Source organism: Nannospalax galili, unplaced genomic scaffold (assembly GCF_000622305.1).
Source record: "Nannospalax galili isolate Female #2095 unplaced genomic scaffold, S.galili_v1.0 scaffold821, whole genome shotgun sequence".
Taxonomy (NCBI): Eukaryota; Metazoa; Chordata; class Mammalia; order Rodentia; family Spalacidae; genus Nannospalax; species Nannospalax galili.
Window position 1 is genome coordinate 1,320,457 of NW_008345684.1, and position 16,633 is coordinate 1,337,089.

General features: G+C 37.7%; 1 protein-coding gene across 1 annotated transcript in view; it reads left to right on the forward strand.

Annotated features, from left to right (window-relative positions):
• Epha6 (EPH receptor A6) overlaps nucleotides 1-16,633 on the forward strand; it is a 1,087,127-nt gene that overhangs the window by 803,901 nt on the left and 266,593 nt on the right. The window contains exon 11 of the mRNA XM_008841732.1: nucleotides 8,353-8,538. Coding sequence (XP_008839954.1) covers nucleotides 8,353-8,538 — 186 coding nt within the window. The remainder of the gene's footprint in view (nucleotides 1-8,352; nucleotides 8,539-16,633) is intronic.

Sequence of the window (16,633 nt, forward strand, 5' to 3'; positions counted from 1 at the left end):
TTCAACTCTCATCAATAAAACTCCCTCATGCAACAGAGGGCCAGGAAAGCAAAAAGTTACAAGTGACCAAAATGTAGAGAATAAGAGTCTGCAGATTGCGGGCCCTTGGACAGGACTCCTATATTAAAATCCACCCACCCAGGGCTCAGAGACATTGTGAAAGAGAAGATGGAAAGATTGTAAGAGCCAGGGAGAAGGTGCCTGACCATAGGGAAATAGTCCTACAGGTGCCTGGGACCCTTCCCATACAAAACTACAGCAATGGTATCAGCATGCACAAGACCCATGCAAACTTAAACAGACAAAAACCCAGTACAGGGCTGTGGAAATGAACAGCAGGCCCCAGTCTTAGCCAAAAAATTATTGGAAGCTGTTTGCTACTGGGTCAGGAAGAGCTGATCTTATTTAAAAGAGGGAATCTAGATAGGCTGATTAGATCCCAGTGGATGAACTTGCACTGAGGAACATCTTGGAACACTAACTCTACATGATAGGCTTTAACACAAATGATAGAATATATGAAGTCCAGTTGGGGGGGTGGCTATGGGAGGATGCCAAAGGAGAAGGGGGTATAAAGATGGTTTTCTGTATGAAATACACCAAAATTCAACAAAACATAAATAAATAAAAACACAGTGGGAAAATATTGACATTGAGGTTCAGGAATGTTTTGGATCTTCTGTGGTATCAATGTTTGCAGTTCTGAGACAGTGACACTTGAGGGGTGGGGGAAACTTACCAAATTCTCATGTGGGTCTGATGATTGCTCCCAGGCTACAGATAAGAGATTCTAGAACAGAGTTTCACAGCTTCTTTGGGAGCTGAAGTGGGAAAGAGCCTAGCAAACCTATCCAGGAGCTTCCTCCAGCTGTTCCCTGAACAGGCAGAATATTACCAGGGCAAAAACAGAGCAAATCTTGTGCTTAGACAGGATTCCTTCATAATCTGCCATAGGACAGAGATCAACAAGCATGTTATAACAGCAGTGATAGGCATGTGTCCTTCCATGGCCTCATGCTAGTAGTACTAAACTCAAGTTCAGCTGAGAGACAATTAGAGAAAAAATACTGAATGGCTTTCAGGTCCACTGGCATGACTGATGTCAGCAAGCAGACAGACATGTCTGCAAGGTACAGTATGCCTGGTGGTTTTATTTTTAGACTCAAAGCTAAATGAGTTTGTAGACAAGCCATTTGGCAAAAGAGATTGTATCTAGGTCTGAAGATAGAGGTATAGTAAGTAGATGTGCAACATGATTATGCGTCTGCTCTCTCAAAATGACTCTCCTAGGTCTCAGGGCCCAGTGAAATTATTGTTGTTTTGGATTTTTTTTAATTCAAGAACTCCCTAAAACTTCAGCTGGGCTGGAATTTTTTATGCAGCAGGTTGGTCTCAGTCTCACAGAGGTCTACTTACCTCTGCCTTTCTCTCCTGAGTGCTGGGATTAAAAAGGTATGCCACCATGCCAAGCCAAGGGCCCAGCAAAATTTTACAATCTCTTACCCTAACCCAAAACTGCCACAAAGAGACATTTTTCTACAGTTGGTACAGTATTTTTTTCCTTGCTAAACATATGCCTGAGTATATGTATGTCAGAGCACCCATGCATGTAAGGACTGCAGAGGCCAGGAGAAGGCATCAGATCCCCTAGAACTGGAATTACAGGCAGTAGTGAACTACTGTGTGGGGGCTGGGAACCAAACACAAGTTCTCTGCAAGAGCAGTAAGCACTGAGCCACCAAGTTGTCTCTGCAGCCCCAATAGTAAAATTAACTCCACCTACTTCTTTTTGCTTTTTAGAATCATTACTAGAGCACTTTATAGCATACATGTGGCTCCCACTTTTGGGAAGCCCAGCCTCTGGGGTCATCAGTGAGGACTGGATGGGCTGAGGGACCTCCTCTGCCTGTTTTCCAGCTGAGGAAAAGCATGTGTGATGAAGGGAGGGTCACCCTCTAGAAGTATGTGGTTAGTAGACAAGTTTCCTAGGCAGGCACAGGGAAAGAATATAATTGTTTTAATTACTTCCATTCATTCTGTCAGTCAAAGAAGAGTCTCATAAAATTATGCTGTCAGCCAAGTGTGCTACACTTTTCATTGGGCAAATGTGGTGATTCACATATTAATCAAACGGTCTCACAGACCATGAGAGGAATATGTCACACCATGTGGGGCCATATGGAAGTTACACTTGGGAACAGAAGGAGTAAGGAAGGTTTGGAGGTGTTGGTTTTGTATTATCAAGAAGGAAGGCTCCATCTACTTCCCACAGGAGGGATATTGGCTTAGTTCATCATGCCACAATCTGTCAATGAACTTGTGGAATGCTGTCCTCCAGGTAGACTTGGCCTCTACCCTCTTGATCTCCCAGAAACTGCGATTACCTTGATGAGAACTGCGAAATTTTGGGTCCATTAATATTTCATTATGGAGGGGATGAGGAGGGAAAAACTTATGGGCAGTTAATGGTTGCTGGAGAGAGGGATTTACAAGGTCCTACCTCTTATCCTACCTAAGGATTTATAAGCAATTAACAGTTGTTGAGACTTTCTTTAAGTGGTGTAGCTGCCTGTATGTTGCTCAGCCTCCACTGGGTAAGCCCAATTAAACTCATAGGTTCACCAAACTAGACTTGAATGGAATCATTTCTTTAGTCTGTTATTGGTGCCCTGTCTGAGTAAATAGAAAATGCATTCACATTTCTCCAGGGAAAGTCACAAAACACAACTGAAGCCTGACACTTAGCAATGAGGAGGATCTGTACCTGGACAGTTTGTTAAAGACAGGGAATTTGTCTAGGGAACCATAACTGCAGGAACAGGAAGGGGAGCTTGCAGTAGTGCTACGGAGCCCCTCACAGGCTCCCCCAGTGACTGAAGCAGCACAAAAATCATCTACCATATTACACTGATACATTTAGCTATTCCCACTGGAATGAGAATAAAGTCAAAATTGGCTTTTTAAAGCCCACTCATCTTAGCCAACAGACTGAGATGTAGGGTATTTGGGGATGCCATACTGACCTTACCTGTACCTGAGCTTGGACAAAATTGTAAATTGGCCCCACCTTACCTCATCATGCTCTCAAAATAGCCTTGTCTGAGGCTGGTATTACATCTACTAAGAGAATAAAATAGCCTGTCTCTGAGCACAAGGTATGCTTCCTGATGGTAGAGAATGGTACTCTGGTCTTTTTGTTTTTCTGTCTTTTGCATTTGTATGGACAAGTTAGTGGAAGGGGGTAATTTAATGGGAGGTTATTAAGGAAACTATTTTAAAGGAAAGATGTCAAAGCTCAGTTTTTATAGAGACCTGAGGACAAATGAAGAAACTTCTGGATGAGATATTTCCAGTCAGAAGAAACAGCAAGTATGACAAAAAATATCTCATTACACCCACCATAGAGTTCTCTAGAGAAACAGAATTGACAAAATGAATACACACTATAAGTAGGATTAATTAGACTGGCTGCAGGTAGGGGCCGAGTAGTCCACCAAAGCCTGGCTTCACACTGTAGAGTCTGAGAACCCGGTAGTTGCTCAGTACACAAGACTACATGCCTTGGCAGTCCAAATCTGGTGCTGAAGATCTAGGGACTCCTGGAAGGGCTTCTGTTCACGTTGGAATACAGAAAAAGCTGTGCTCTGCTATCATGGAAGGATGTTGGGAGCAGCAACAGTAGGACTTCCCCACCCACCAGGAAGAAAGGAAGGCTACACCACAGCTTCTTGCTTTACATGTGGGCTGCTGCTGGAAACGGTCCCTCACTCTGAGGAGGAACTTCTCCCAACAGTTAATCCTTCCAGAAAACTCCCCCACAGTCTGGCCCAGAAGCTTGCCTTTTAGTCGATTCAGATTCAATCAAGTTGGTAACCATAATTTACCATCAAAACACCCAAAGCCTTGATTTAAAAAAAAAAAAAAAAAGCCCAGGAGTGTGGAACTTTGCTTCTTTATTCTCAGTGGGTTGGAAATAATGACTAACCGAAATCTCAGATCACATCATAGGGTGAAAGGTAGAGAAACCTTCAAGTGACCTGATATCTCAAGTCTTCAAGTGGACTATCCTTACCTCCACCTGCTTGCCTCATAGTTTCAGTTCTGTCCTGTAGAGTTTATGTGGAAAATCCGATACTAATTGATATTTTCATATGATCCTATATATTATACAACAAAATTGCTTGTCAAGAAAGGTTTTACTATTACCCAGGAGATAGATGGGGTTGTTAGCTAGTGAATATACTGTCAGTGGCAGAAGATCAATTGTCCTAGATATTATTTTCTTTGCCATTATGAAACTAGACTGTAATGGTTTTTACAGACCACCTAATATACAACATATTTGAGCTAGGGTTCCATTTCTATTTAACAGTGAAATATTCTTACAATATGATTTTATCATTCTATGTACCTATCTATTCAAGTTCATGCTTTTAAACACTGTACAATAGTTGGTTTGAAGACATCATTGTTACCAATGGGAAATTTGACATGTGACACAAGAAAGTATTAACAATGATTAAATAGCTCAGATAAACATGTTTGCAAAGATTAAGTCTGGGGTCCAACAGTTGTTTTGTTGTGGAAAAATTACTTAGGTTCAGTTTCTTCATCTATAACTAGAATGTCAGTACTTCAAAAGTGTTTGGGGGAGATGAAAGTATGTATTAACTTCAGAGACTTGGCACAAAGTCTAGGTAAGGGCATTTTAATAATGATTACAATTATGAACAAGTAGCAGTTAGCATCATATCCTGTAGTTAATGGGTTAATTATGGACCAATGCATGTGTAATGTTCACAGTCTTATTGAGGAATAATTTCTCTTACTCAGGGTCAAGTTATGTACCAGCTCTCTGCTATTACTATAAATGCAAACACATGATGAATTGGTCTTTGACCATATCTGAAATTATATTTTTAATTTAATTGTGTGTGTGAGAGAGAGAGAGAGAGAGAGAGAGAGAGAGAGAGAGAGAGAGAGATCCAGGCCTAATGTAAAGGAGGATTTGAATATATTCTTTGGACCTAGCCTGAAGAATGCACTAGGAATCTCAGATCCTTAATTGAGGCAACCATATTTAGTGCCAATGAAATAAGTGCAATAATAGCTTGATCATGCAAAGCGTGACATGAAGAAAACACCTGCCTGCTGTTAATAAGATGTATGGGTTTTAGACAACAGAAAACCAAAGAAAATTACCACTGTTTCTGTGTTGATAAAATACCAACAGATTTCTTGTTTATTTCATTATATTCAAATGTTGTTTGAATTCTTATGAAATATGAATGGAAAAATTGTGTGGCTTATGGACTCATGCCAGGTGCTCTGTTCCTAAATATTGCTGAGCATTTATAAATGCTAGTTGATTTTTTTCAGGGCATAGTAAAAGAAAAAGAGAAGCAAAATGAAATGTCTGTATTTTTCTAGATACTCCTTAAAGAAAAAAAAACAGAGTGATCTGTATATAAATTTCAAATGCCTTAATAGACCTTATGCATATTTGACTTTAGTTTAGACATATACACTAACATCTTTTTCCTGAGGTCCCAAAGTCTCAGCACAAAAAAAAAAATGCTGTAATTTTTATCAGTAGCTATTTTTAGGTACAAAATAAGCTCTTTAAAAAAATCAAAAGTATTGTAAAAAAGAACTTAAAAAAAATCTCAGCCTTGTTTTTCTGTGAAATATGAGCATCGGTACCCCAAGAAATTAAGAACATAAAGTTAAAAATTATTCTTGTCTTTTCTATAAAATCTGTGGAAGATTTGCAAAATCCCAATATTATATAGTCTCATCAGTGTTTTCATTTGCTTGCTTATTTGAATTTTTGATATAAAAGACAAACTGGGCTTTTGAACCTTCTCTCCCAGTTCACTACCCTACTTCCCTCAGTGGGTGTGCCTTTCTTCATTCTTAACAGTCACCTTTCCTGTCACTAAAAGGAATAAGAAAATAAAGACTGACTCTCTTGTTAGATGCTTTTCTATTTCTAATGGAAATGTGCACATGTAAGTTTTAGAAAGAAAATTTTGTCTTCTTTACTTCTTGCTTATTTTTTTTATTTAAACTTAATAAAAGGTAGTTACTATTCATGTATAGTCAGCATTTAGTTGACTGTGATGAATTGGGGCAAAGAAAGTATGGATAATTGAAATCTATGGCACTACAAAATTATAATTTGATCTTCTATTCTTAAATTTTAATCCAACAATTAGCTAAAACTGAATCAACTGAAGGGACTTAAATTTGAATTTCTTTTGCACTTACAAAGATTTAAATTTAAATATCTTAAAACCTTGTGTGTGTGACTGTGTGTGTGTGTGTGTGTGTGTGTGTGTGTGTGTGTGTGTGTGTGTTGAAACCTGAGTGGGTAGGTGCATATGGAGGCCTCAGGAGAGTTCGGATATCCTCCTCTAGTGTTCTCACTTTATTCCTTTGAGGCAGAATCTATCCCCGAACCTGGAGCTCATAGTTCTTCAGTTAGGCTGTAAACCAGCCAGCCCAAGTGTCCACCTCCCTCAGTACTGGGTTGCAGACATGCACAGAACCATGCCTAGCTGGGTGTTGAGATCTTAACTTTGGTCCTTATACTTGTGCAACAAGTTCTCTTAATCACTGAGCCATCTTTCCAGCTCCCTGTTTCTTTTTCCTGTTTTTGTTTCTGTCTTTGAGACAGAGTCTTACATGCCCCATGCTGGCCTGGAACTTGCTTTGTAGCCAAGGATGACCTAGAATATCTGATCTTCCTGCCTCTACCTCCCCAATGCTGGGACCATAGGTATGCACTACCATGCTTAGTTTATGCAGTGTTGGAGATTGAACTCAGGCCTTTATGCATCCTAGGCAAATACTCCCAGTTGAACTATATCCTCAGTCCTGATATTTTGTTAAACCCTTTTAAGTATTTTATCACTTTTGATCTTCCATATATTCTATATAAGTAACAGGAAGTTTTAGTATCATTACTTTACAAATGAATAAACTGAAGATCAAACTTCATAGTCTTAAGCAAATGTAAGTCATTTCCCCTGAAACAATATTTTGGAATCTCTGGCGTTCTTTTGTGTGCAAGTCTGTGTGTGGTCACCCATACATGTATACGGAGTCCAGAGAACACCCTCAGGTGCCATTTCTCAAGAGCCATTGGCCTTGGATTTTTTAGAGGGTCTCTAACTCGTCTGAAGTTTGTCAAGTAGGCTAGGCTGGCTTGACCAGCAAGCACTAGCGACCTACCTGTCTCTACCTCCCTGCTCTAGGATTAAGTACTTGCCACCACTTCTGGCTTTTTAACGTGGGTTCTGGAGATCAAACTCAGTACCTCCTCTTATGCTGTAAACACCTTATGAACAAACTATCTCCCCAGCTCCTTGGTCTTTGTCAAATGCATTGTGTCACACCAAGAAAGCCTAACCTTTCCTACAATTTCCCCTCAAATCCAGCTGCCTTGTGTCCTCATCAGTCCTTCACTGTTTGTGACATTTTAATTTGTCTTTACTTTCTTCATACCCTCAAAGCACTCATTATCAAATGTTCCTATTTCTCTTGAACTTTCAAATCCTATTCATCTTTCACAGTCTAGCAAAAGGTCTGTGTCCATCAGGAAGTCCTCTAGCCATGCCTGTTCTTAAGGAATACAGCATGGATGGAATATTCAGCTCTGTTTCAATTGTGGTCATCTGAATTCTATTTTATGAGGAGTTCAGAAGAACAGTGACAACATTTTATGATTGCTGGAAACTCATAGCAACCTATCAATAGATAAGCATTTTGTAAATATTTAGTAAATCCTTATTTAAATGTTTAAGTGAAGCTAGAGCTGAAACAGGACTCATCTTGTTGCATCTATATTTCCATCAGTGTGGCTTGTGGTTTATCCTGTAAAAGCACTTACACTTGAGTTCAGTGTGACTTTTTTCAAAATGCTCATACACTAATTGAAACAATATCACTTTCCAATGGTCAGCAAAGCCCAGGCACATGACCTGAAGGATCAAACAATCCACACACTTGGTGGATTCTCTGAACAGAGCAGGCATTTGGCTCATAGATCAGAGTTACATTAACATCACCCACTCTGATTGTCATAATTCTATAGCAGAGAAGGGATGCCTCTCCACGGCAGCTCCTGTAGTGCAGCACATGGACATGCAGCCCATTATTTATCGTAAACACTGTCAAACAGGTATGCTGTCTATACAGTCTTAAATTTTAAGGAAGACATCTTCTGGTGAAGATTACAAGCTTGTAAGTCATGTTTTGGGTTCTTTTCTAAGTGATGATATGATAAAAATTTGTCTCTTTTGAAATAGAAGTCTTGGGTTTAAATAAAATTTTTGTTTGTGTTTTAAGGTGAATTTGGAGAAGTCTGTAGTGGACGTTTGAAAACACCAGGGAAAAGGGAGATCCCAGTTGCTATTAAAACTTTGAAAGGTGGTCACATGGATCGACAGAGAAGAGACTTTCTAAGAGAAGCTAGCATCATGGGCCAGTTTGACCACCCAAACATCATTCGCTTAGAAGGGGTTGTTACCAAAAGTAAGTTCTTATTTTTCTTCATTACTTCTGTTGTGCATCTGCTTGTGTTGGTTTCATTTAAATTTAATAACAATAGCATAGTTGTTAAGGGATAACTTCATTCAGATACTGTCCTCTATCTTTGAGTCTTGATATTAGGCTCTGACATCATCAGAGTTTGCATTGGTTACAGCGTAGCTTTGGAATGGCATCACCCACCTACTGACATTGCTCATCTTACTTCCATGATAACTCAAGAGTAAAGGATTATATTTCTTCTAAATTTCAATATTAATAGATACTGCCTGTTTAGAGATAAATTTTGTATTCAAATGTAAAATGCTTTATCCAAAGTAAAACATTTCAACAAAAATCTCTACATGGAATTCATTTATAAATAGCATTATGAGTCAATTATTAGAATTATAACTGATATAAAATAAAGTCAAGGATAGCTTCTGAAATAAAAAAAAATATCCTGCATTTATAGAAATCATGGACTCAAGGTCATGCCATTGGCAAAAATTACTTTAAAATCCAAAAATAGTCATATACTTTAAGAAATTGGTTACACAGTGTGCCGGTGGGGACAGGGGTATAATGATGATTAAAATTATTTTAGATATCCTATATAAAATACACAAAAATCAATAAAAACAAATTTAAAAGAATTAATAAACCAAAGTTTAAAAAAGGAAATTGGTTGCAATATATTCACTTTTATTTGAACAATAAGGCATAAAAATGTAACAGTACGTCATATTTTATTCACTAATTAATTAATCATAAAACCCAACACGAATTGGTAGTAAAATTTTCATGAAGTTTAGTCAGATATTTGAAGATGGTATTTTTATTTACAAAATGGAATTTTATTTAAAATCATTTAAGGGAAGTTGAAATTTCATATCATATTTGAAAGAAAATACTGTAAATTACTAAAAACATGGTAGATTCGGTCTATAAAATCTCTGCAACCCCTTCAGAAGTCATTGACTAAACACTGTCTTAAAAAGCAGGAACGCTAACAGCTATGATAGTATAAAGGCAGGACAATGTGCTTGTGATGACTGGTGTTACAGTGGGTTTTTATTTTAGTGGCCTTGATGGTCTTTCAGTATTCACCACATGCTGTTCTCTCCCACATCCACACTGAGCTATTCCATGTGACCAGCCTTGGCCAATGGAAAATTACTAAGTGTAAAGCACATGGTCATTTTATATAGTTGTATGTTATTTTGTCATCTTGGAACTCCACTTCCTGGAACCTAGCCTCCATGCCAAGTGAAGGCAATACATGCTGTACTGCGAAGAGGAAGGGGCCAGGGAGATGGCTTAGCAGGTAAGAATGCTTGCACATAGGCTGGAGGACTTGAGTTCAAAATACAGATTTTATAAGGTGACAGGGGAAAACTGACTCCTGAGAGTTGTCCTTCCTCTGACCTCCACACCCACATCATGGCAAGAACATGTTCATACATACACACACACACACACACACACAAGTGTTCACAAAGTAATTAATTAATTATTTAATTATAAAATGTGTTTAAATAAAAGGAAAAGAATTGAGGTACTTCAATCAACAGCCCCATCCAACCTCCAGATAATGCTGAATGCCTTTTGAGTGAACTATCTCAGACCTTACAGTACCAAGTCCCCACCCTGATTAGAGAGCTGCAGCTATAGCCATTTGTGTAGCAAAGAATCCAACCAGCTCAGGCCACAGCTCAGTTCAGTCAACCCACCAAACCATGAGAGAGAATTAAATTGTTTTAAGCCACTAAATTTCTGATAGTGTCTTTCACAACAACAGATGGACCGTGTTAGAACTCTGCTTCCAACAGTTAAGATTTGCACATATTTTGGGTACATTATTTAACATCTCAATCCTTCCCTTCTAGATCTGTAAAACAAGACTAAAATAACCCTTACAGCAATGACTACAGCATCTCTTTTTTCATCACTGCAAATGATTACTACACAAATTAAATCTATAAGTATGTACCACATTGGCATCATATTTGATTCATAGTAAGCCATATTAAATTGCAGCCATTGACTATGTATGCCAGGCATTTTAGTCATAAAACCATTTTATCCTCAAACCAATTCTTATGAATATCATTACCTATAATGTGAAGTTCAGAAACCAAAGCTCAGGCTGGTTACTTAACATACATGTGGACCTTTATCCCAGATGGACATGATTGGTATTCAGACTGAAGTCTGTCTCACTCCAAAGTGTATAAACCTTTTTAGTTTTTCTGTATCACAATTAGTTCAAATGTTATACTTTATCTAAATTAAATAGCATTAAATAATTAACAATCTGAAATAACATAAAGAGAAGAAATAAGATGAAGTAAATAAATGCCTTTTAAAATGTAAAATTGGGAAGAAGGCAGAAAGAATGTAAGAGTCCAGGAAGGGGAGGAGGGTTGTGAAATGCTGTCCTCAGGACACTACATGGCTGTTACACACAGCATGTGGCTGTGAACTCACAGCAGATTTGGTTACCTACACAAGAACTGCACAAGATCAAGCCAATTAAAACTTGCAGCATGAATCAGCGAAGGCTCCCAAGCCCCACCCCTAGCTGAGGAACTATAAATAGTTGATGGCTGTTGCTCAGAAGGGAGAGTCACTTTCCTTTACAAGTGTGGCCATAGGTTGTTCAGCCCAGGTGGATGACTCAACACCTTTGCACGTATGGACAACACTAATTGGACTCAGTGGGTTAGAATAAATTAAATAAATAGGGAAATTTTTTAACTGAGGAGCAAGTGATGCTGCAAAATGTGATAAATAATAAAAATCTAAAAGAGAAAAACTAGTAGACACAAAATAGTATGCTATTTCTTTTACATTTTCTGACTTCCTTGTCACTAATTTAGCCTGGCCATTTCAAGTAATGCCTCTTGTTTTGTATTTATATTTCTATGGTAGGCAAAATACAACCTTAAAGTTGAGTTATAAACCTTTGCAGCTCATTTAGAAAACTAAGTTTGACAGTAAAGTTCTCTCATGTATATATGGAAAGAATATCTAGAAATAAGTGATCAAGAATAAATTCAAAGGTTAGAAAGTATGAGATCTTTATTTTCTTCCTTTATAAATCAAATAATATGTCTTTTCATTCATTATTATGGTTTTACTCACATATGATGCTGTTATATATGATTATATGTCTAGTATATCAAAATTAGGTGCTATGAATAAAAATATTTATGACCCTACAAAACAGGTGAAATTAATTGTATATCCTTGGTCAATTGAATGGGTTTAATAAGATCATCTGCAGCTTTCTTCATCCAAACAGCTAACACAGCTACTACATCTATAGCAATCTATCCGAACATGAGACTTGTGACCTCTACCTAGAAAATTCACAAGCAAATATCATTGTCTGATATCTTATGAAAGAAGTAAAGAAGAGGTATCCTTGTTTCTGTTAAAAGAAATTTATGGAGAAAGGACAGCTTTGGGATGCTGTTGAGGATGATCTCTGCTATAGCTTTAATTGCTAAGAGTGAGCTGCAGACAGGACTGTTGAGGTGCTGCCAGGATAGGCTGTGGGAATGGAGAAAGGAAGAACTCCTGTTTATATTGTTATCAGCTTGACTCAAGTGCTATGGGATTGTTAGGAGAAAAGCAATAAATAAATGAAGGCCTCATTCCCATAAATACATGATAATTGTTCCAAGATTGCCCTTAAGTAGCTAAGAGATAGCTAGCAATTAACGCTCCCTAAAGACACACTCACTGCATAAAAGATGATAGTGATGAAGATAAACATGCAGTAGGAGCCTATCAGGGCTCCTTTGTAGATTTTCCTGAGGTCTGAGAAACAAACACATTGACTCCCCATTAAAAGAAACATGAGATTATAGGGGAAAAAAAAGTCTTCAGCATATCCCTCCATAAATTCTTAATTTGCATATGTTTTTGTCTTCTTGGCTTTTTTCTTAGACATATGTGATATAAAGTTTTTGGAATCACTTCTGCTCCTTAAAATACACACATATAACTGCTTCATATAACTGCTTTTATTCTAAATTCTAAGGTTAAATGATTGAAATTTTCACTATACAAAAAGTATGTCTGATAAAAGTCGAGCCTATTTATATGATACACACCACAACTTCATTAACCTGTGAAGATACAACTAATATAAAAAGAGATGAATTGGCCTATAACCATATGTTTGGCACATACTTTTTCTCCAAGAAGCAAATAAAAACCATCAGTTAGTGGGTAAACTTCTAACTGTTAATACCATAGATATTAGCAATTTGTAACTGATAATGTATACATCAGTGACATTAACTACATCACCGAAAGGCAAAGAGCCATCTTTCTATAAGAAGATGAGAATTGCAATTTAATGATAAAGAAATATAGTGCAGTAACTGAGAGAGAAATAGCCAGGAAGAGAACTTGTCTATTTTCCGAGTGAAAAACAAGCATATTTATGTACACCAACTACAAATGAGCTGAATAACAAACAGTAAGGGACAATAGAAGTCCATCAGGGAAGCAAACAAATTCCCAAAGATAACCTCATGTCATCATAAGGCTTTCTTTACAGATTCACCAACTCGATAATGAAGCTAAAACAGAACCTTCTGTACTTGCTCAAACCCTCTTGTTCAGTTATCTCTGGGGAGTTTTGGTGGGCCCACATAAAATTCAACTAAAAGAATAAATTCTGGTCGGTCAAAAAATAAGTATGCTGCATACTTTAAAATGGCCTCCCAAGCTCTATGAATGGATTCTTCTTCTCAAATAAAGATAGCCTTTTAAGTTTCCATTATTAGAATAACTATGTCTCCAGCCAACTATTTGGACAAGTCACCCAACTCTTTAGGCAGTAATTTTCATCTCTTCACAAAAAACCGAAAAGTGGCAGTGCTTGTACGTGAGTCGAAGACAAGAGCTCCCCATAAGTCTGTCACTTTTCTGCGGAAAAGCTCTCCTTGTCTTCTTTTTGTATCTTTTCTAAGCATTCTTTTCCTAACATTCTGGGTTGCATCAACATTTTGAGTTTCTTTACCTTTGTCTCTAATGCCCTCTTCCCCTTCCTATCATGTGGCTGCTGGTCTGCCACATGGTTGACCTCCAGCAGGCTCTTAATCAGCACGGCTTCATGGTTTTTTTCCTTCTCCCCATCCATTCTCTCAAAGCAGCTGCCAAGATTTATGGCTTTCCTGCCCTGAGAATTCTTCTTTAAATTCTAATAAAAGCTTTAAAAAAAAAGACTGAAAAGCACATGTTATACTAGAAATCAAAGAAGTCAAATATAGTTCTAGTAAATCCTGTTCCTTTAACAAAAGAAGAGATTTATGAAATGTTGGTAAGGAAAATGTATATCAGTGGTAGTGTATCATCCTACCTTAAACTTTACTGTAAATGTTGGTTCACACAATTCATAATTCAAGGGTAGAGAAATTCAGGAAGAATGAAAAATCAAATTGAGATTTTCAACAAACCTTTTAACTTTTAATATGTGTTGTGGAAAATGTTATAGGTAAAGCTTATCTATAGATGAAATCAAAGTTTGGCCATTATGGTAGTTATCTTTCCACAACTATCATGACATGCATAATATTACTAGCTGATAGGTTTATTTGCGCTCACAGATTTGATGGTTCTAGTCTGTGATTGATTGATTCCAGTATTTTGGACCTCTATTAAGCCAGCAGGTGGTTGTGCAAAACTTCCTGTCCTAGAAGCAGGAGAGGAAGGGGGTGGGGCGCCACAAGCCCCTTTGAGGTTACACTCTAATAAGATAAGGACCTCCCATCCCTTAAAGGTTCTATCACCTCTCCAAAATACAACCCTGGGGACCAAGGCTTTAGTGCGTGGGCCACTGTGGGAACCAACATTAAATAAGAGCAGTTATATAGAATAGATACTGTAGGGCATAAAACATTCTGTCAAACCGTTTCTAATTATAGGTGTTTATTCGATACTTCCCCCAAGATTCAGCTTACTCTCTTAGCTAAGGTAAATTAAGACTTTATTTTTGCTTTTGGTTTTGTTTCTGAAGGCACATGTTCTGATTGTCACCAGGTATTGTGTATTAAAGCATAGATGTTTAGAAAGTAGGGTATTTGGAGCTCTTCAGAATCACATTTAGTGGTGATCACATTTAGTGGAGCTACATGTATGCAAATCTTTATTTCATGATGCAATGTACCAAGATCCATCCACTCATTTAGTGAATATTAACTGACTACCCATTCCTCTATTCAGCATTAATAGAAAAATGATAAAGCCAGAGCTGAACACTGGAAGAGACAAAAAGAAATCTAATTCTATAAGTGTGATTTTAGATGAAGAATAGAAATTGAGTGCAAGGAGGGAAGAAAACTATAAAAAGAATGGAAGCTGAGTCTTCTAGGCAGAGAAAATAATTTGTTTTGAGCTTTTGGCCTCTCACAGGTGGGCTCCAATTCCTTCACCTCAAGTCCCAAAGTGAATTTATCATGTTAGCGGGGCATCAAGAAAACTAGAGAGAAGAAAAGAAAAATGTATGACACGCAAATAGTAAGGAAGACAAGATAGTAACAAAAGAGGAAAGAGTGAGAAAATCAATTACATAAATCAATATATTTTTAAGGAATAGTTTTAAGACCTATTTTCAAGGTTTAAGTAACTTGCTTTAGTTACTGCCTGACTATATAAGCAAATATGGATCAGGGAATGCTTTCAGGCTCATGATTTCTGTAAGAAAGAAGATAGGTAAACCTGGAAAAAGAACAGATTTAGAGAAAAAAGTGATGCTTTCTGAGTTGACATGACTGCAGTATGTGAATAACAACTTCCAGAAAGCCTGTAGAGCCTTGCTGAGGTTTTAGGCTGCAGACATATGAGAGTGCAAGATTAGAGATGGAAGGAGAGACAGTAAGGGGAGCCAGATGGAGGAGAGCCTGTGAGGCCACACATATACATGCATGAAATCGTTAATGAAAAAAGAAAACTTATCAATAAAAAAGGGGAGAAAAGGAAAGAAAAATAAGCACACTCAAGAAGAGAAGCTAAAACACAAGAACAACCTGCAACAGGAGGCAGGTTTCTAAGATTGGGAGAGAGGTTCACAAGAATAAAAGAAGTGGGAATTCCAAGCATAATAAGGACTGAGAAGCATCCTTTAGCTGGAGCTATCTGAAGGGCAATGGACAGCTGACCCAATCCATTGTTGGTAGAGCAAGATTGCAAGAAAAGTTGAGACATACCAATGCTGATCTAGATTGGAGACTTTGAAAATAGAGCCAAAGCTTTTACTGTCTTAAATTCCAAATGTTTAGCATTTATTAAAGCATTTATTCATTCAAATCATATTTAAGTACCAAACTAGTGAATGTCAGGTACTTTTCCAAGTGTTAAATATTCGATATTGGATAGAAAAGGCCAAGTTCTATCCTGGATTGGAAACTCCTATAGCTTCATTCTTCGTAAGACATTCATGAATGACAAAGCCATTTCCCAATGGCTGTCATTTCTCTCACACATCTCTGCCCCTTTCTAAATACTAAAGAAGATGGAATAAAAACATACCAATGTGACCTCCACTCTTAACCAGGTGTCTGTGATATTTTACAGTGGTCTCCAGAGCTTGGCTTTCTCTGGAGCTCCTGGCCTGCCTTTGTGTTGATGATGTAGGACATGAGCTCATTTGCTAAGTTGGTGGGAAAAGGACTCATATGTTTGGGAATAGTTGAAATAGCTCCTGAGAAGGTGGAAGAAAGTGGCAGGAAAAATTTCCACATCATTGAGATCTGAGGAACCTGGAGGAGCTATTACAACCTGCTGCTATGCTCTGAACAAGGGACAGAGCAATAGGAAGGGGGCAGGGGATATGACCCCAAGGAAAAGGAATGGAGAAGTAACAATAAAAGAGAGAGAAGAAATGAGGGGTTTTCTGTACATTCTTCTACTATCATCAAGCATTTATTTACTTGTTGCTGAAAATGGTGATGAATTATTCTTGTGTAATTTCAGGAGACTCAAGGGATTTACAGAACATTTACTAAAGTATCTGCTCTTAGAATTATAATGTATAAGTACTGATAAAATGAACCAAATGTGACTCTAGCAAATAATAACAAGA